This window comes from Oncorhynchus clarkii, chromosome 7 (assembly GCF_045791955.1).
Source record: "Oncorhynchus clarkii lewisi isolate Uvic-CL-2024 chromosome 7, UVic_Ocla_1.0, whole genome shotgun sequence".
Classification (NCBI taxonomy): domain Eukaryota; kingdom Metazoa; phylum Chordata; class Actinopteri; order Salmoniformes; family Salmonidae; genus Oncorhynchus; species Oncorhynchus clarkii.
This window is the reverse complement of record NC_092153.1, coordinates 34,583,350-34,603,948: the sequence shown is the minus strand read 5'-3', so window position 1 is coordinate 34,603,948 and position 20,599 is coordinate 34,583,350. Positions and strand designations below refer to the sequence as shown.

The following is a 20,599-nucleotide window of genomic DNA, read 5'->3' as shown; positions in this document are numbered from 1 at the left end:
ACAATATTATGGTCTGTCCAGCCCACTGGCATTGATCTGGCTTTTAAGCATTGTAATGGTATATTACAGAAGATCAGATCAATGCACGTGTCCGAACAGTGACCTAACTTAGTTGATGATCTAGTACAGTAGTATCATTAACAATTTGTTCCAAACCACGGCTCTCGGTATATCTCATTCATTTAGTTATATTTTAAATATTATGATACTTCCAATTTACATTAAAATAACCCAAGATAAATACATCTCTGTTACTATCTGTGGCCTTGTCAAACCCAGTGCATAAGTCATCCAGATAGGCCACCTTAGAGCTAGGAGGTCTATACACACGTCCTACCAATATGGGTTCCTGGTGAGGCAGATGTACTTGAGCCCATAGTGCCTCTATTTGACATACATTGTCATCCCTCGTCTTAAAAGGTATATGATTCTAAATGTACAGTGCTACACCCCAACCATTCCTATTCCTGTCCCTTCTAAGTAGACTATATCCATGACTGTTCATTTGCCCATCATTTACAGATGCATCCAAATGCATTTTGGTCAAAGCTAAAATATGAATATTATTTATGTTGACCAAGTTAAAAACCTAATGTATTTTGTTAGGAAGGCTACATACCTGAGCTATATGCAACCCTTTCCTTGTCAAGTGGAGATCAATAGAGCATGTATTCATTATAGTTGAAGTTGCCGTGATACACTTCAACACACAAACTCAGATTTGATTAAAATAGCCAGGTAATTACTCTAGAGTCCTGATACAGATGCCCATTGACGTAAAGTTTATCCATCACCAAGGACTCATCGATTCAGGCAGCGCTTTTCTTTCAGGATGGGATATCGTTTTTTTTTCTATTTTCATTGATCTCCGTTGGGAAGTGATCATTCATTTAAAAGTCAGTGTTTCTGAGTTCCTACCCCTAACTCTTTGCTATTTCCTGTTGCTTAAAAGGTTCAAAACATGCAATAATAGCCTGTGGCCTATTCCCAGAGGCCTTACCCATTCTATGGACTCTATGGAAGAAAGTGACATTAGGCACAACATCTGTGGGCAGTTTCAATTGAGTTGAAAGCCTCTGCTGTTGTCATTCTCCGGTAACCCTGAAAATATTAGATTATCCCGCATTGATCGTCAAGCAAGGTTTCTTTAAGTTGTTAGACATTAAGTTGTGTGACATCTGACATTGGCTGAATTCTAGACTGGCACATAATGTATTGATGTCCTCTCTTAGTAAATCGAAGTTTGGCAAGCCTTTCATTGATGGATTTCAACAAGTCAACATCCCTATCCATAAACCTCTCCCCACTCTCCACAAGCGCCATCTTGCTTGAGGATGGTTTGATGCCATCGTTGATACCGCTTGGCCAACTTGGCTTTGGTTTGTTTTGTTGTCTCTCCATCCAACCTCACTGAGCTCGAGCTGTTTTGCAAGGAGGAATGGGAAAAAATGTCAGTCTCTCGATGTGCAAAACTGATAGGGACATACCCCAAGCGACTTACAGCTGTAATCGCAGCAACAAAGTATACAAAGTATTAACTTAAGGGGGCTGAATAATTTTGCACGCCCAATTTTTCAGTTTTTGATTTTGAATACTTTCGCAAGGCACTGTAGGTGCCAGGTGCACCGGTTTGTGTCAAGAACTGCAACACTGCCTCCCGAGTGGTGCAGCGATATAAGGCTCTGCATCGCAGTGCTAGAGGCATCACTACAGAGAGTGAAATGTAATAGTGTAATCCTGAGATTGTTGGAGAAAAATTGCTTATGAAATCTGAAACCTGTCTTTACATTCTAGTCCAAATCAACCGCCCGGACTAATGCCAACGCCCAGCCCGCCCCAGTCTCAGCTACAGCCCCTGCTGCTGTGAACGGAGCCGACACTGAGAGAGGCAGGGAGCTAACACTGGCCGTGGAATGGTGGAGCGATGGGTGTAGTGAATTATGGGTGACACAATGACCTTAAAGGAGCAATCAACAGTTGAAACAATAAAAAAGTGTTCCCACCACTGTTTCAGTAAAAAGCTGAGCTTTGAGGCTGGAGAAATTTAACCACTCTCACTGTAACAGCTGCAGATTGCCTCTTTAAGCAATGAAACAGTCTAAGACAGTTACATGGTACATGATTTTCTTCCAAAAATGTTATGTTCGTATGACGTCCTAATATTGGGATATGTTAGGAATATCGGAAGCACAATGTGTCTGGAATGGTTCCCGATGTTCGCGTGACCTCCCGGTCAAATAAACATGTTTGATATTTCTTTGTCCCTGATGACTGTTTAACAAAACCTCTTTCTCTTCTACTTTATTTACTCCAGGGGGAGATGGTGAGGATGCTGAAGGGCCAGAAGGCAGAGAAGGCTGTGATCAGAGTGGAGGTCACCAAACTACTAGAACTGAAGAAACGGCTATCCCTGGCCAAGGGAAAGAAAGCACTCCCCAACCCCAGCTAATACTGCTCAGGCTGTAAGGAACAGAGTAGACGTTGAGAGAGCCAGGGAGTTAACACTCGCTGTTGCAGAACAGGTAAGATGAGGGGTACGGGTGTAGCAAATTAGGGGTGGAACAATTAAATTATGAAATAATTGTCCCCTAAGCCAGTTACATACTTCATGATTTTCTCCAGAAATGTCTTGTTAGTATGATATCCGGGACATCTTCAGAATATAAATATGAAAGGACATGCTCCCAATGTTAAACCTCCTGATCAAATATCAAAACATTATATTTATTTTGTCACAGATGCGCCATTACATAAATCCCAGACATTTTATGATGACATCTTTAAATGGTAAATTCTCATCTTATCTTGATACCTTAACATTAGAACTCTCTTGAGTGTCTAGTAATGTGAAAGGTAATGCAACCATAGGATTTCAAAGCATGTCAGTGTGTCCATCTATTGGCTTGAGTTAATAATGTACTAGCTTGGCAATGACTACTGTCTAGCTGGTATTGATGACCCGGCTTCACATGATACGCCCAAGAACGTCAAACAGCTACACCCAGCTAACTTTCACCCGCTTCTACACCTGACCACGCAGCGAGCTTGGCACCTATTGCGGACTAAGGGGCCTTTTTAGTTATTAATTTACTATTTTGTAATCACGACAGTCTAGCTGGTTATGATGAAAGTGTCTTGCTAGTCAATGATTTACTAGTTGATAATGCTGACTCTGTGTCCAACCTCTTCTCTACTCTGTTTATGTGCGAGTTACGTAATGGTTTAATAGCTGGTAATGACGACCGAGTCCTTATAGCATTATATTGTATCTCTATCATGACGTCTGTGTCTAACCTCTTCTCTGCTTTTCTCTGTTCTGGGTCAGGGGGGAAAAGGTGGTAGTTAATGATTTAGCCTGCTGGTTGTTAATGACAACTGTGTCATGTTAGGGGGAATAGATGTTATTTATATATTTGATTTTTTTGTTTAACTTTATTTAACTAGGCAAGACAGTTAAGAACAAATTCTTATTTACAATGACGACCAAACCCGGACGATGCTGGACCAATTGTGCGCCGCCCTATGGGACTCCCAATCACGGCCGGATGTGATACAGCCTGGATGTTAGGTAATGATTCACTAGTTGTCAACGACGACTAGGTCTAACACAACCTATTCTCTGGTCTGTCTCTGATTCAGGGGGAGATGGTGAGGACCCTAAAAGGCCAGAAGGCAGAGAAGGCTGTGATCGGAGCAGAGATCACCAAACTACTGGAACTGAAGGAACAGTTTGTAATGGATCTTGTCCTCCTCTTCTGAGGAGGAGTAGTGAGAAGGATCGGAGGACCAATGCGCAGCGTTGTAAGTGTCCATAATGTTTAATCAAAAAAAATACAAAACAATAAACGTGAATCAACGACACAAACGAAACAGTCCTGTGTGGCACAAACCCTGACACGGAAAATAAACACCCACAACTCAAAAGTGAAACCAGGCTACCTAAGTATGATTCTCAATCAGGGACAACGATTGACAGCTGCCTCTGATTGAGAACCATACTTGGCCGAACACAGAAATCCCAAATTATAGAAAAACTAACATAGACAACCCACCCAATTCACACCCTGACCATACTAAAACAAAGAAATAATAACAGAACTAAGGTTACGTGACAGTACCCCCCCCCAAAGGTGCGGACTCCGGCCACAAAACATAAACCTATAGAGGGAGGGTCTGGGTGGGTGTCTGTCCGCGGTAGCGCGGGACGTGGACCCCACTCCACCATAGTCCTTCTCCGCCTCTCTATTCGTCTCCGTGGCCTCTTAAGAGCGGCGACCCTCGCCACCGACCTCGGACTGGGGACCCTCGCCACGGATCCCGAATGGACGGGAGATTCCGGCAGCGCCTGACAGGCGGGAGACTCCGGAAGCGCCGGTCAGGTGGGAGGGAGACTCCGGCAGTGCCTGACAGGCGGGAGCACCTGTAAGGAGGAGACAGAGAGACAGCCTGGTGCGTGGGGCTGCCACAGGGCCCACCAGGCTAGGGAGACCTACAGGAGGCCTGGTGCATTGAGGAGGCACAGGATGGACCGGGCTGTGGGGGAGCACTGGAGCTCTGGTGCGCAGCCTTGGCACCACTCCTCCAGGCTGGCTGCCCACTTTATTCCGGACCCTCCCGAGTGCAGGCACAGGTTGAACCGGGCTGTGGGTAAGCACTGGAGCTCTGGTGCATACCACTCGCACCTCTCCCTTCGGCTCAATACCCACATTCGCCCGGCACGGGCGGAGCACAGGCATAGAATGCACTGCACCCTCCCAGCGCCTTGGAGACACAGCACGCAGCGCCGGCGCAGGATACCCTGGACCGAAACGGCATACTGGAGACCAAACATGCTGGGCTGGCACATCACGCCCTGGCTGGATGCCTACTCTCGCATGGCACTTGCCCACCGGGCAATGAGCGCGTACTGGCGACACCGTGCGTTTGACCGCATAATACGGTGCCTGACCAGTACTGCGCTTCTTCCGATAAGCACGAGGAGTGGGGCAGAGTCAGGTTGGAGATCTGAGCCCACTCCTCTTCTGAGGAGTAGTGAGAAGGATCGGAGGACCAATTGTCCATAATGTTTAATCAAAATGAACACTGAAATACAAAACAATAAACGTGAATCAACGACACAAACGAAACAGTCCCGTGTGGCACAAACACTGACACGGAAAATAAACACCCACAACTCAAAAGTGAAACCAGGCTACCTAAGTATGATTCTCAATCAGGGACAACGATTGACAGCTGCCTCTGATTGAGAACCATACTTGGCCGAACACAGAAATCCCAAATTATAGAAAAACGAACATAGACAACCCACCCAACTCACGCCCTGACCACACTAAAACAAAGATATAATAACAGAACTAAGGATAGAACATGACACAGTTAGCCTTGGCTGAGGGAAAGAACCCCGAACCTGCCCCTACGAAAGGCAAGAAGTGAGAGAAGGAAGACAGACAGAAGCAGGAAAATAAGAGTAGAGGGAGGTAAGATTTCAATAATTACCTTAATGGAGAATAGGATCAAGATATGCACTAAGAAAGAAATATGAGAATAACTACTGTAAGACAAGTCTATGACTGAATGAAAGACAATGTGATGTGGGCTATGAGGAAAATGGGGGAATTGAAAAGGTGTTGGCTTTAAGGACAGATCAGTAAGCAAAGACAGGGATATTGAAAACTGTTACAGCATATTCTGACATCAGAATAGTTCTACATGTCTGTTCTCAAAGTAGAAGGTTCTAGTAGCCTGGTAGAAACCAGCCTGATAGCTGCTGGCATTCACCATTCTGTTTTACTGCGCCACATCCATCATGAAGTGAAATAAAATGGTGAAGGCAACGATCGTGCTGATTCCACCAGGCTAAGGTTCTAGAATCTAGTGCCACTATGCAGAAATCAGAATAGGTCAGTGTGTGATCAATGTCAGGTTTGGGTAGATGTTTAAAAATATAATACTATTGTTATATTATAAAAAAACATTTTTTAATATCCCCCTTACCCATTTATTCAATCAAATAAATAGCATGGCTACAAGTAACTTTTTGCAAATACCGTGGAAAACGAATTCAGAAAAAAAAAAATTCTAAGCATTCGTTTGGACCTTAATATACACGCATCTCACTTTTCTCTCTCTCGTCAACTGACCGGAGTACGTTCAAATGAGCATTTCAAGACACTGAAATTGTTTTAAGGATTTATTAGAAAATGTGAGCATATAATAAAGTAAATACAATATAATGTTTCATGTAACAACAGAAATAAAATACATGGATGTTAGTTTCCTCTAATTCAACCACCAATCGATACATATTTTTTATAATAAAATTACAAATTAATATGGGTACAGTAAAGGGTGTATATATTACAGTATAACTAGGTATAATACATGGTTATATCAAATATATAGGTGAATCAGGGTAGCTCTACATTGTAAATATTACTACCTCCAAATTCAGTCAATTTGATAGAAAAAGGTCAGTGTAGAAAGAAGAATAACTGGGTCCTAGGTGTAGAACTATCCATACACACTAAAGCTGCAGCAGGTTATACGAAAGTAGAAATTGAAAAACTAGCAATCATCATTCTCACATACTCACACTGCACTGAGTACTGACAAACTTTCCTGAGCTCCATATTTCCTCATAAGCTATGCAAGAAATATTATCTCTGCTGGCCTCTGTTCAGGATTTAGGATTCATCTTAGATTTTAGAGGTTGGCAGATAAGGGATAGCCTGGGATCCAAACTGATTTAGCTATGTTTCATTGTTGTTTCATTGGGGAACAATGGTAGGCAAAGCATTCAGTCTGATTTAACCAGGCTAGATAAAGAATAGGGTGACAATGAAATGCACTCTCCGCGTTTCCGTTCCACACTCTACCGTCATACTAGGGATGAGCGCAACTATGTTTTTCAGAATCAATTCATTGATGGTTGCGTTGGCAGATTAGTCCATAAAACTCCTAGCAATGGTAAATATAACTTTTATGTGATTAGTCAATTCCATAATGTTGGAGTCAATGCCGACGCCCTTGGTCAATTAATACAATAATCAAACTCATCCCTAGTTCATACAAATCCCTTCACTAGGCTGAATGATCTAAACCACGCCCAATCAGTCTCATATGGCATGCAACAGAAAATGTAATTGAGTGTTTGTTGATGAACAAGCCCAAGTTGGTCTTCCGTTTGGTGCCTAATGAACACGACCCATGGAATGCTTCTGATGGGTGTTGGTTAACAACTTTCATAGATAGAAGCTTCCAACCAATTCCTTCATTTTGGAAACGACGCTGGTGCCCTCAATCACTCAATTGAATCTAACTCATCATCCCCTACTTCATACTGAACACTTCACTATGTTGGATAAGCGAAAAACGCCATAATTAGGATCGAGCTCATCATGGCAAAAAAGTTTTAAAGCGTTTTGAACAGAAAACCTCTATCAGCGTTTCTTATTGGATGAGTCCAGGTAGACCCACCTTCTCTTTCCATTTGATTCCTAATGAACAAGTCCCATGCAATGCTTGCGATGGGCGTTAACTGTTGATGCTTCCGATCAATTTCTTAATTTTGGAATCGATGCCCTCAATCAATTCATTGACTCTAACTAATCCTTACAGTACTTCAAACTGAGCACTTCAGTAGACTGAATGAGCTACACAAGCGTACAATGCTTGTGATGGGCACTAATTGCTACCCATCTAGTTGAAATGTGCTTCCTAAAATCCAGCCCTACATAAATACAGTACACTAACGTCTCAACAGAGGCATTGCATGATCCACCTGCCATGTAAACCGTTTTCTCCATTTCCTTTACATGCTGTCTATCTCTCTCTCTACATTTGCCGCAATGCTGCAGTTCCTTCTCTCCGTGGTTTTCCTTTGACTTGCTCTTTCTTTCTAACTTTCCTTCTTTCTCTCTCTCTCATACAGTTTTGAAGAAACGTATAATTTAAGTTTCTTCTCAAAACACGTACGTATCTTTTGGTTTCTTTCTAACCATCATCTAGAAATGCATTTCATGGTCACCCCAATGTTCACCCCTCACCGCGAACCTGCTATTCCAAATGTTTATGTTCTGCCTTGTGTTACTTCTGTCATCCTGCTACCTCTCATCCCGCTCTCCTCCTTGCTTTTCTTCCTTCACTTCTTGGTGTTAACTAGTCTCTCTATCAGGGCTCTGCGTGTCCTCTGCACCTCCTCTCCCAGTCTGTCTATCTCCGCTTTTAACCTCTCGTTCTGGTCCGTCAGCTCCTGCACCTTCCTCTCGTTCTCCTGCTCCCTCTCTCTCCTGCTCTTCTTCACAGAAGAGGAAGAGGAGGATGAGCGCGAACCGATGGCAGGGAAGGACAGAGAGTTGCCTCTCTTGCGTTTGCCCAGCCGAGACAATGAGAAAGCGGTGCTAGTAAGAGAGGAGACAGGAGAGGAAGGAGGAGAGCAGTTGAGAGAGGGGGAAGGAGAGGCGGCGGAGGAGGAGCAGGAGGGTGAGTCGGGGACACATGGGTGTTCATCCTCCTCGCTAGTGGAGGGAGACGCAGGCTGTTGGACATTGTTGGAATGATGATGATGGTAGCTACTGTCCACCATGCCCAACCCTCCCTCACTCAGCAGCTCAAAGAACTCTGGGGGTAACAGGTCCCCTCCTCCCGAACCTCCCGCTCCATCTCTCCCTCCCTCTCTGTCCCTAGGCCTCTCCGTCCTCTCCTCAGCTGGATTCAGACACAAGGCGGTGGAGGAGGGGGGAGGATGGGTAGGAGGCTCTTCTGGAATTGTGACCCTCTGGACACCCTCTCCTCCGCCCCATGCTTGCCCTCCAACCCCCACCCCCACCCCGTCCGTCAGCCATGTCAGGGAACAGCTCTCCAGGACATCCAGGAACTCTGTCTCTTTCTATGAAGAGAGATATAGAGAGGAGAAAGAAGAGGGGGAAGGAAGAGTGAAAGAAAGAAGAGAAGAAAAAAATAGAGGAGCGGTTATGTCAAAGACCCTTCTTACATCAGCACTCTTGAAAGAGTTGCATCATGAAGAAGAGAAGACGAAGAAGAGAAGATGAAACAACATTTTTGGATAACCAACAACCGATAGAAAAACAAAACACAATCAGTCATCGATCACTTTGTTCATAAATCAATCAATATTTTAAAAAAAATCTAATTATAATCCCAACTGACCTCTGAGCAGGGAGGGGCGCGAGTCAGCTTGGCCCCACCCGTGTCTGATCCCAGTATATCCTGCAGGTCCTCATACCACGCCTCCAACTCTGCACCACACAGCGGCCCCACACCAGGGGGGTACGGAGGGGGCAGGTGAAGCCACTCGGTAGTCATCTCTGTCACTCAGTCGCACAGATAGTCTTTCACAGCCACACGCTGGTACACACTGGACCTGGAATGGTGGTGGAGAAAGGAGGAGCCGGTTTTAAAATAATGTCGAGACAGGAGGGTTTGGTTTTAGAATGATGAAATAATTATTTAATATAGCATCTTTAGTATGAACCGTTATGGGGTTTCTATACAGTAGGCTAGACATCGGGATCGACATATTACCAAGAAAACTGTATGTGAAAGAGCTGTGCAATAGAACTGGCTACGTTAGAATGTTGTTTGTAATTATCAATTGTTGAAGAAAAATATACAATCGAACAAAGTACCGGTATTATAATTTCTATATTTAGTGAAAAAAATCCACTTTTCATGAAATTGTAAAATAGTGACACTCTTTGGAAAAATGGCTGTACTGCATGAATCAATTGATGATAGGATTCTATAGCCCAAAACATGAGATGTAGTGATGACTACATTTCAAACATTATCAAGTTAAAATCTAGAAAAGAAATGCATTGATATAATATAAATATGATGAGGTTAACTTGACATCCATAGACAAAACAACACAGAAGTCTAAATAATTAATGAGGAAATGCAAATCACCTTTTGAAAGTCTCTTATAATCAAGTCTGGCAATTGGTTGTTGGTGATAATTTGTCCCAACAAGTCTAGAAAGAAAGAATTCATGACATTAATTATTGGCAATTATTGTAACAAATACATAATACAGTGTGATGAGATGTTAGAATTTGCTTAAAGGAACATATTGTATAACAGCAGCCATAGGCATTATGTCTCCTCAAATTAAAGCTGATGCAGTCAACTTGATAAAACAACCTGCTGACAATACATTCATAAAAATGTTGAATCGGCCAATACAAATGATTTTCTATAAAGAAAACGAACGCAATAATTTGACAAACTACTGTACTGGCTTCACGTGTTCTGATTATATTTTTTTAGGGAAAATCACAACAAAATCAGGTCATTGATTTGCCTCATGTAAACAAAGACTCCGTAGGTGTTCTAGGGCGCCCTCTGTATGTCAAGGTCCACAATTAATTATATTTCTATCAAAACATCCTTCCTTGAGTTCGATTTACACTAGCTCATGAAAAAGAAAATATATAATTGAAATCCAATTTTCCGAGTAGAAAATATTTGGTCTAAAAATACAGTTGTATCCTCAATATTGAATAGTTAACGGTACTTTGAAACCACTTGCTCAACACAGGAAATACATGGCTGTCTGACCACAACAGACATCGAGCAAAGAAAGTCGTTATTGTGGTCAGAGAAACTGGATTTAAAGTACCTTCAACTCTGCCACAATCAATAAATGCAGCCCAATTCTTGACGAATACTTTTATGATCAGTATCTATTTATTCTTGAATGTATTGTTTGACGAATACATTTCAGAAAAGTGACATTTATGCAACTGTAGGCTATGTTTTTTTCTCGGATGTGGTCTCAGCTCGCTCTCCATCCATCCAGCCAAGCCAAGGCATTACGTCATGGAATCAAAGTACGGGCCGATTGAAACAAAAGCAAGGGTGAAAACTGACACCTCCAATGGGTACAGAATACTGGGATGGGAACACAAATTCAAACACTATTCTATTCTACAGGAAACTCAATGAACTCAAAATGCAGATAAGTGTTTGTTTTATTTAATTGGCTATTAATATAACACATAGTATATAGGCTATCTGGATACATGACATCCTATACATTTATCAAACAAATACTTTGTCTTTGATAACAGTAGTCTACATAAGTTAATAAAACCGAAACAAAAGTTTGCAAAACGTTATGTACGCGTTTGACAGCTCAGCTGTCACTGATATCAAACTTTGGTAGAGAGATAAAGCTCGTGGTAGAGAGAACTCAACTTGGGGTCAAAGTCAAATAAGCAGATAAATGCCTCCCTGAATCTTGAATAAAAATAAAACAACTGTCAATTATAATTGAACTAGAGCAACTGCTCTCCTATAACAGACATGGGAAAGTTGCCAAAACATGCACATTCCTATTTCTAAAGGAAAGCCAGAGACGATCAGCTGCCAAATTAAAATTAGAACTCTTGTAGAAGGCATTCAACAACTCTTAAAAACTGTAGACAATAAAATAAAATCCACTTACCCTTTTTCTTTTATTATTTCGCTTTCTTGACTGTCTTGGGTTCGGAGTATGTATATATTTTAGTTGAGATTGGTGATAGCTCATGTTAACCATTGTTCGGCTTAGTATAGTGAATGTGATTTTTGGAAACTCCCGGTGGTGTTTATATAAGGTGAGCCAACCGAACTTAATGTGGAGATTTTTTTTTTACACAACCAAACATACCATTAGCTGACGATGAAATTACTGACATCCAGATGGTCCAATCATAATCTACGCGCTAAAATATTTTGCTTGGTGACATCCAATGCGTAATTATCTTCTACAGTGAAGGCGGGCTTTAAAATGCGTTGCTAGTTGTCTCCGTCGTAGTTTATGTGACCTGAAGATGTGATGCAGTCATAAGACGGCCAGGACGAATTTGGGGCGTATGGGAGTCACATGAAAGGAATGATGCAATGCTTGGCAACAAATTTCTAGTCAGTGATAAGACCGGGAGAACCAGAACATGTTTTATTTAAGTCTCTCTCTGGCTCTAACAATTTTTTTTTTAAATACACTTATGCAAGAATATTTTAGAATGTCTAAGCAAAGTTTTTCTTACACATATTACACTAGAGGCTATTTGTAATTTCTGTTCAGTTATATAGGCTAGTGAAAAGAATAAAGAAAGCAAGTCCGCTTGGAATAATGGCTTATTTTCTATGTAAATCCAATAATTGTGTGGTTTTTATTTTCCATTTTTGATATAGGCTTGATCTCACAATTCTCTGGTAGCTCTATTGTGTCTTTATTTTTGGGGACCGATTGTTTTCTTTACGCGCGTGAGGGCCACATTGTACAGTAGGCCTTTAATCAAGTCTGTGTGTCATGTTATGTGAAATGCTTTGAAGTTCGACTGCTATCACCCAACTGTAGCCCTGTCTGTGTAAATAGTGTTATTTCTCAAGAGTAGGCTAGTATAGCCTGCTGCAACAATTGAACTTCAACATATTTTTTTTCCTCAAATGAAACAACGCAATATAGCCCATTTATTGCAATAAGTGACAGCCTATAATAATTAATTGTTTGTTTTCTTTTCTTTTATTGCACGTTTATTCTAAAGGAACATCATGTCATTCGGATATTCATTTCAGAAATGTAATTTATTGGAGTGCCTGTGCGCGCTATCAAAGCAACATCACCACGCTCCGATTCAACATGTCGAAAGCCAGTTTCTAAATTGGGCGTTCCCAAAAACTCCTCTACCGCATCGTTTCGAGGATGATCGTGAACAGGCTACAACTGTACAAGATAAAAGATAAGACACATTTTTATTAAGGCTAACCGTTTAAAGCCAACATTCTCATTCTAATAAACAATCGCTCACTTCTTATTCTATTTCATGTGTCATTTCGTCTTTGGACACTTCGAAAAATATTCAAACTCCGAAGGACAGATAAAGTGTTTAAATCCATGTTTATCAGCCTAGCAACAGCAAGCCTAGCAACAGCGCCAAGTGGGATGAGACGCGTCGCGTGCGTGAGTAGCGAATAGAAAGCTCCACGCGCTGTCTCCAGGAGCAGGGTTAAAGCGCGCGAGGAGCCTTGGTTACCACGTCACGACTTGAGGGGCTGTTGCTGAGTAGTTGAGCGGAATACTTTCTCTGTCTAATGTTTATTGAGTCCCGTCGTGTCGTGTGTATTGTATTCATTAGTGGGATAAAGGACACAGGGTTGTTGGCACAGGCTGGGTTTTTGTTACAACCGTCTAGGGTGGAATGGGCAGGGAGGCAACAGTGTTTATAAAAGCAAAACACAAGTTTAGACTACACCACAATGTTATTCCCTTCATTTATCTAAATTGCTAGTTCGATAATTATAATAAAATAAATACTATATGTAATTCTCATAATCATAGGCCTAATAACAATTCAATAATAATGTAGTAATACTAACATTCCTGCTAAGGGTGCTTTACAAACAAAGGAAAAATTAAACAAAACTGGGAAATGTTATTCACAAGAGAATCAAAAGGTTAGAGAAATCAATAAACGACAAAATTGTACTAATAAACATTATGAGCTTTTTCGTTTGAATATCTGGTATTTTGTCGCCTAGTGTGTTTATTTTCTAAGAGGATTTCTTTAGCTACATGAATGTGTCATTAGCCTCTGCCAAGTCCTTTCTTATTATACCTCAGTGGCCGAAAGGTTTTCAGGGGAATGGAAAGGGAAAGTGGGATACCTAGTCAGTTGTCCAACTGAATGTATTCAACTGAAATGTGTCTTCCGCATTTAACCCAATCCCTCTGAATCAGAGGTGCGGGGGGCTGCCTTAATCGACATCTACGTCTTCGGCGCCCGGGGAACAGTGGGTTAACTGCCTTGCTCAGAGGCAGAATAACAGATTTTTAACTTGTCAGCTCGGGGATTCGATCCAGCAACCTTCCGGTTACTGGCCCAAAGCTCTAACCATTAACAAGGTGACACCACTGAGGTGTAATAATGCCACGTTCAAGTGCTAGTCGGAACTAGGAAACTGAAATGTCCGACTTGCTAACTGGTTAAACGCAGCACGTGTATAACTACAACAATTTAGCAAGTCAGACATTTCAGAGTTTCCTATTTCCGACTAGTACACAAACATAGCATAAGAATGGGGAGACACCTATAGAGTCCCACAGTGGAGATGTCATAATACCCATAAAACCTAGCGGTCAAACAGAAATGTTGCCAATAGTTTTTCCACCGTACATTTTTCCGTAGGGTATTTTAGAAACACTTAAAATAAGGGCTGTGTTTCGTGTAGGCTCACCCCGGCGTGAAGTTTTAAGCATGTAAATCTCTCTTGGACAAGGTGACTTTTATCAGTATATTCGGCTGTATATACTCTCAGATTCGAAAATGCTGATAAGCATCAAAGTCGAAATCATGCAAGACTACAAATCCCTGCAAGCTCCTGCAGGTCATCTCTAGCTGACACCTTTGCTAACAGGCATTGAGTCAATTTAAAACTTGCACAAGACAGTAATTGTCAATTGAAAGAAATGTAGCCATTTTATGAATTACTACGTGAAGTGTCCAAAGTTAATAATCCAGAGATTTTAACCTTTGCCTCGATTTGGCAGTCTCATCCAAATCACCATGACATTTGTAATTTTTTATGACAACCAAATTAGCAGCTAATTAGCATTTCATTTTTGGGGTTTAATACAGGCGAATATATTGATGAAAGTCCCCTTGTCCTAAAGAGATTTACATGGTTATCAAAATGTCATGCCAGGGTAAGCCTACGCGAAACACAGCCCTTATTATAATGGTTTCTAAAATCCCTTATGGGAAAAATGGATGGTGGAAAAACGATTGGAAACATTTTTTTGTTTGTTTGGTTATTACGACTCTGTGGTACACGATACTGTGGTACGCAACACTCAATCTTAACTCCTACACCACATTTATTGCATTGGTTGAACAGTGCAGAAGAGAACCTCCCGCAACTTTTCTTCTTAGTTTCAGGCATTTCTTTTACACCTGCTACGTTAGGTTAATGTGTCATAAACGTAATACCAAGAGGAGTTGCGTCAAACAAAGTAAATAAAGCTGTGTTAATAAATGATCTATAAAGAAAATACATTGATATGACAGGTGATATTAATAGGTTTATTATTTTTTTCCTTTTGAGTGTCTTTTTTTGTGACCAACTTTTTATTGTCTTGTGACTTTGACTAGACCTTGCACTGACTCTCTCTGACTGTTGTCATTTTGTATGAGGTAGGTCTAAGTACAGTTGTGGAAAAAAGTACCCAATTATCATACTTGAGTAAAAGTAAAGTTATGTTTAATGGAAAATGACTCAAGTAAAAATGAAAGTCACCCAGTAAAATACTACTTGAGTAAAAGTCTAAAAGTATTTGGTTTTAAATTTACGGAAGTATCAAAAGTAAATGTAATTGCTAAAATATACTTAACTATCAAAAGTAAAAGTATAAGTAATTTCAAATTCCTTATAATAAGCAAACCAGACAGCACAATTTTGTTTTCATTATTTGTATTTATGTCATATCAGATGCAGTAGGGATGACCAGGGATTTTCTCTTGATAAGTGTGTGAATTGGACCAGTTTCCTGACCTGCTAAACGTTGAAAATGTAGCGAGTACTTTTGGGTGTCAGGGAAAATGTAGAAAGTACATTATTTTCTTTAGGAATGTAGTGGAGTAAAAGTACAAGTTGTCCAAAATATAAATAGTCAAGTACAGATACTCCAAAAAACGATTTAAGTAGTACTTTAAAGTATTTTTACTTCTGTACTTTACACCACTGTCTAAGTATAATGACACTGTTGTATGGATGCCATCGGACTTTTGCAAAAGCACTTACTATCTCAACTTGTAGCAGTATTGTTCGAGAGGGGTAAAGATGAAAAAAAAACAATTGTTCGGGTGCCAGGCAGGTATTACCCTGCCGAAAAGAAAATAGTAGGATAGATAGAGTACTGCTACCAGACACAAACACATCAGCAGAAGAGACTGCCTAGAGTGTAGCCTGTTTACCAGATAGCCAGTGGAGAGAAAGGATAAGACACACCATATAAAACACGTCACAGCACAGAGGCAACCCATCCAATAATACCTCATACAAGAATAATGGCAGAGCAATTTAATGGCGACTTCATAGAAACAATTCACAAGAAAGAACCCAGTCATAAACCTTAAATAATTTGCAATATTGTGTATTACCTCCCAGTGGAGGAGTGAGTGGGGTGTGTATGAGTGTGTTCATAGACAAAACAAAGAAGGCCTTAAAATGTTAAAAAATATATATTCTTGGCCAAATGTCAATAGTCCCACACAAAATCAATACAGTTAAAACAATAATAAACTCTCACACAACCTCCCTTTAACTAAAATGTCAAACGGACCTACAGTGCATTATTAGTATACCAAAGTGTGAACATAAAAGGGAGCGCAGCACAAAGACAGAAATTATTTCAGTGTAAAGTACTGAAGAAAGGGATAAAGACAGATGGTCTTAGCTGTTGCATCCAGGCTTCAATGATTATCTTCCCCGTGTCCTCCAAACAGACCAAGTGGTTCGTCCTTTAAAAGTTGCAGCATATTGCGTCGCAGCTTGCATGGTGCCGCATAATTCTATGGCACGTTATTTAAGTGTGAACCACTGGTGCCATTAATCCTAGTTCGACCACCAGAGGGCATCTTTGAGAAGCATTTGATAGGCTTACAGTACTGGGCTATTTAGCTGAAGAATCCCTGTGTCGTGCGGGCACGCAGGAGACCGGTGTTCAATTCCCCACAGGGAGGAAGGAGTAGACTGTCCTTGTAAATAAGAATTTGTTCTTTAAAACCTCTTGAAACTAGGGGGCACTATTTTTATCTTTGGAAAAATAACGTTCCCAAAGTAAACTGCCTATTTCTCAGGACCAGATGCTAGAATATGCATATAATTGACAGCTTAGGATAGAAAACACTCTAAAATTTCCAAAACTATAAAAATATTGTCTGTGAGTATAACAGAACTGATATTGCAGGCGAAATCCTGAGAAAAATCCAATCAGGAAGTGACCCTTATTTTGAAACCCCTGTCTTTCTATGCATCCCTATTGCCCATTGAAAGGGATATCAACCAGATTCCCTTTTCTACGTCTTCCCTAGGGTGTCTACAGCCTTTAGACGTAGTTTCACGCCTTAATGTTGAAGAATGAGCGTAAACGAACACATTGCGTAAGTGGCCAGCTGATGGCGTAAAAGAGAGAGGTAGCCATTTTTCCTCCCGGTCCTACTCCCGGTCCTACTGAAAAGCCAACTGTCCCGGTTGATATATTATCAATTATAAAAAACGTTTGCCATGTTTCTGTCGATATTATGGATATAATTTGGATTTGTTTTCGGCGTTGTCGTGACCGCTATTTCCAGTGGATTTCTGAACATAACGTGACAAACAAACAGAGGTATTTTGGGTATCAAAGTAATCTTTATGGAACAAAAGGAACATTTGCTGTCTACCTGGGAGTCTCGTCAGTGAAAACAGCCGAAGATCATCAAAGGTAAATGGTTAATTTGATTGATTTTCTGATTTTCGTGACCAAGCTTCCTGCTGCTAGCTGGACATAATGCTATGCTAGGCTATCGATAAACTTACACAAACGCTTGTCTTGCTATCGCTGTAAAGCATAATTTCAAAATCTGAGATGACAGGGTGATTAACAAAAGGCTAAGCTGTGTTTCACAATATTTCACTTGTGATTTCATGAATATGAATATTTTCTAGTAAGATTATTTGACCAATGCACTTTGCCAATTAGTGTAGTTGCTGACAATTCTCCCGGATCCGGGATGGGTAGTTCCAAGAGATTTGCCTAGTTATATAAAGGTTACACTAAGAGCATAACATTTCTACACCCTAATTGTAGTCTAACCAATACCCAAACGGAGATTCAGTCAAAATAAAAATCTCATTAATTTATCAAGACCGTTGTAGACTATTGCTTCAACTCCTATTGCTTCTAACTTCAGTATGCTCTTTAAATAAATAAGACCTACACCCCTTTTAACAGTACATTACTCAACACTAGTGAGACTCATGGCGCCTACGGTACCTACAGTATATCGAAAAATATGACGTGACTCTCCGCCAATAATTACATATAGAGGATTGGAGGATATTTCTGTAATTCAGTGATATTTATTCCCATAGTAATTCGTTATGAATCCATAACTAAATAAACGTCGACATTTTGAAAGAGTATTTTTATAATGATTTAATTATGAAAGCATAAAGATGCCATTATTAGTTCAATTTGTTTTAGTTTGAACGTGCAGACTGGCAATAAAAACAGCGGGAACGTTTCCCTAGTCAGCTCCATTATTAGTGCAATGCACCTTAAAGTGTTGCTCTGTGCTATCCAGTGTGGCGGGGTGGGGGTTCACCCCCCCTCCTCCTCCCTTCCCCATGGCTTAGGTCGGTCTTCTGTGAGTGGCTCTGCGGCCCATCCCGTGCCCCCTGCCCTCGTGCCTTGAACATTGCACGCTTTGTTGATAGAGCTGGAGAACTGCAAGGTAATCCCATTGTGCGCCACTCGGGAGCCATGAACAACATTTATGGTCCTGCTAATAACAGGGTTAATAATATATCTGTGAGAATATCCAATGGGCTTTTATATAATTCTAAATTAATAATAATAATTGCTTTGTTTAAAAAATAATATTTTGGAGATTATTTCGTTTTCAAATAACGTAAAAGGAGCGAGAAAAAGGCCATACTTGAACATGGGGTGAGACATTGTTACTCATTTGTAAATAAAGCAAGTTTGTTATTTAGGTTGATTTATTTCTGTTTTTAGAGGGAGAGAAACCAAACACCTACAATCATCTCATGGGTCTCTCATTCGAGGCTAGCACATGTATTGGACCAGCATCTGTAGCAACACAGCTTGCAATGCTATGCAGTGTCTTAGACCGTTGCGCCACTCAGGCGTTGTACAACATAACTGGTCTACAGTACTACAGTAAGAGCTAAATAATCGTAACAAAATAAAATAATAAATATCTTAGTGTAACAACAGTTTTAGTAAGTAATACTGAAGTCGTGCACATTTATCAGTTTCTATTTACGTTTATGTCACCCATTCATTGTCAGTTAGAGACAGTAGGACCCAAACGTATAATGTGTTCTAACTCCCCTTTGCGGTGTTCTGGAGCAATGAAGTGGTGATGCAGGGTACTGTACTAAACCACAAATGACCTCTAAGTCCCATAGCATAATCACAAAACTTTTAGTAGAGCAACCACTGTAGTTTGCATCTGGAAACTAGCTTTCCATCTCGAAGCTAGCTTGGCAGTGAACTGCTTGGACACCTTTGACAGATGATGAGAATGGACACAGATATGAGACTGTTGTGGGAAACACACGTCTAGTCTATGTTTGTTTTAGTTTCTGAGCTGCCGTTTTTTGGCTTTGATTCTGCTGGCCTCCACTCTGACTAGCAAGGTGTGGTGGTGTTGGACTGCATAAAATGCTGGGTAGTCAGGTGAAACGTTGTAACTTTGCCAGACTCTGTCCATCGGACCTTTTAGTGGTCTTCCCAGGTGGAGTTCGGCGGGAGTGAACCCAGAAGTCTCCTGGACTGCAGAGTTCAGTGCAAAGCAAAACTCAGGTCCCACCTTGTGTGCTGATCCCCCCACGAATGAAGCAATCATCCCCTTCATTCCCCTCTCGGTCAGGTTGGTCTGAGGATGGTAGGCCGTGGACAGCTTGGCAACTACACCCCTGTAGGTACAGAGCTCTTTGTAGATTCCTGAGATGAACTGCGGACCTCAGTCATAGAGAATCTGGTTTGGAATCCTGAATCTGGTAAAGACCTCCATTTACAGAATTAGAGCAATGGCGGATGCAGTGGCTTTGCGGAGTGGAAACAACTCCACCCAGTGTGTGTAGTAGACCACTAGCACCAATAACAATTCATTCCGATTCCCCTGGCTGGGAGGAAAAGGCCCCATGGTCAATTCCCACCATTTCATTGGGACGGTTCACAATGGTCTGCTGCAGTTTCCCGGCAGGTCTGCCCATGTCTGGTTTGTATTCCTAGCAGACTTCACACTGCTGTACAAACCTTTTGGTATCGATCCACATGCCTGGTCAGTACACCACCTCCTGTAATTTTCGGTAGGTCTTGAAGACTCCAAGATGGCCACTCATGGGGTTGGTATGATAAGCTTGGATCATCTGGTCAGTCAATGTAGAGGGGATGAAGACACAGTAATGGGTGCTGTGTGTTCCATCTCCTCTTGGAGTATTTTTGATGGCGGCATCATTCTGCTGTGCTCTCCCCACACACTCATAACCTTATACACACACACACATATCAATTGTTTGGCTTACTATAGCCTATAATAAAGCAAAAAGAAGAGGGAGCTCAGGTCCTTGAAACTGCAAAGAGAACAGAATTGCAGAGTGCCTCTTCAGGTGCATTGTCAGTGGAAAGGATTTTCCAAAGTTCACTTCTCAGCGACCGAGCACGCCTGAAGGAAAACTCCCAAGGAATAATAGAAACTTGAAACTTTGAATTTGGTAACAAGTCCCCAAGCGAACTCGAAAGCAGGTGAGAGGGCGGGGGATACCTGGATCCTGTGCAACACGCACAGGAGCCAGGAGAGGT

General features: G+C 41.3%; 1 protein-coding gene and 1 pseudogene across 2 annotated transcripts; one reads left to right on the top strand and one right to left on the bottom strand.

Moving 5' to 3' along the window:
- The window catches only part of LOC139412589 (methionine--tRNA ligase, cytoplasmic-like), a 31,745-nt pseudogene extending 26,312 nt beyond the window's left edge, over positions 1–5,433 (top strand).
- Positions 5,434–6,177: 744 nt separating this feature from the next.
- LOC139413223 (DNA damage-inducible transcript 3 protein-like) lies at positions 6,178–11,660 on the bottom strand. Of its 2 annotated transcripts, XM_071160351.1 has the most exons (4): positions 11,468–11,660; positions 9,928–9,992; positions 9,169–9,382; positions 6,178–8,887 (listed from the first exon to the last, which is right to left on the bottom strand). In XM_071160351.1, exons 3-4 carry the CDS (start codon positions 9,322–9,324, stop codon positions 8,141–8,143), a joined length of 903 nt encoding a protein of 300 aa, XP_071016452.1. In that variant the 5' UTR covers positions 9,325–9,382; positions 9,928–9,992; positions 11,468–11,660; the 3' UTR covers positions 6,178–8,140. The 2 variants fall into 2 exon arrangements, with proteins under 2 accessions (XP_071016452.1, XP_071016453.1); XM_071160352.1 differs by lacking the exon at positions 9,928–9,992 and having other exon boundaries at positions 11,468–11,584.
- Between the last annotated feature and the right edge of the window lie 8,939 nt (positions 11,661–20,599).

What these genes read in the sequence shown, in the direction of transcription:
- LOC139413223 (XM_071160351.1), bottom strand. Translation starts at nt 9,324, where the DNA reads ATGACTACCGAGTGGCTTCACCTGCCCCCTCCGTACCCCCCTGGTGTG. An exon ending in GCGCCCCTCCCTGCTCAGAG is followed by an intron (nt 8,888 to 9,168) that starts GTCAGTTGGGAT and finishes CTCTCTTCATAG; the next exon opens with AAAGAGACAGAGTTCCTGGA.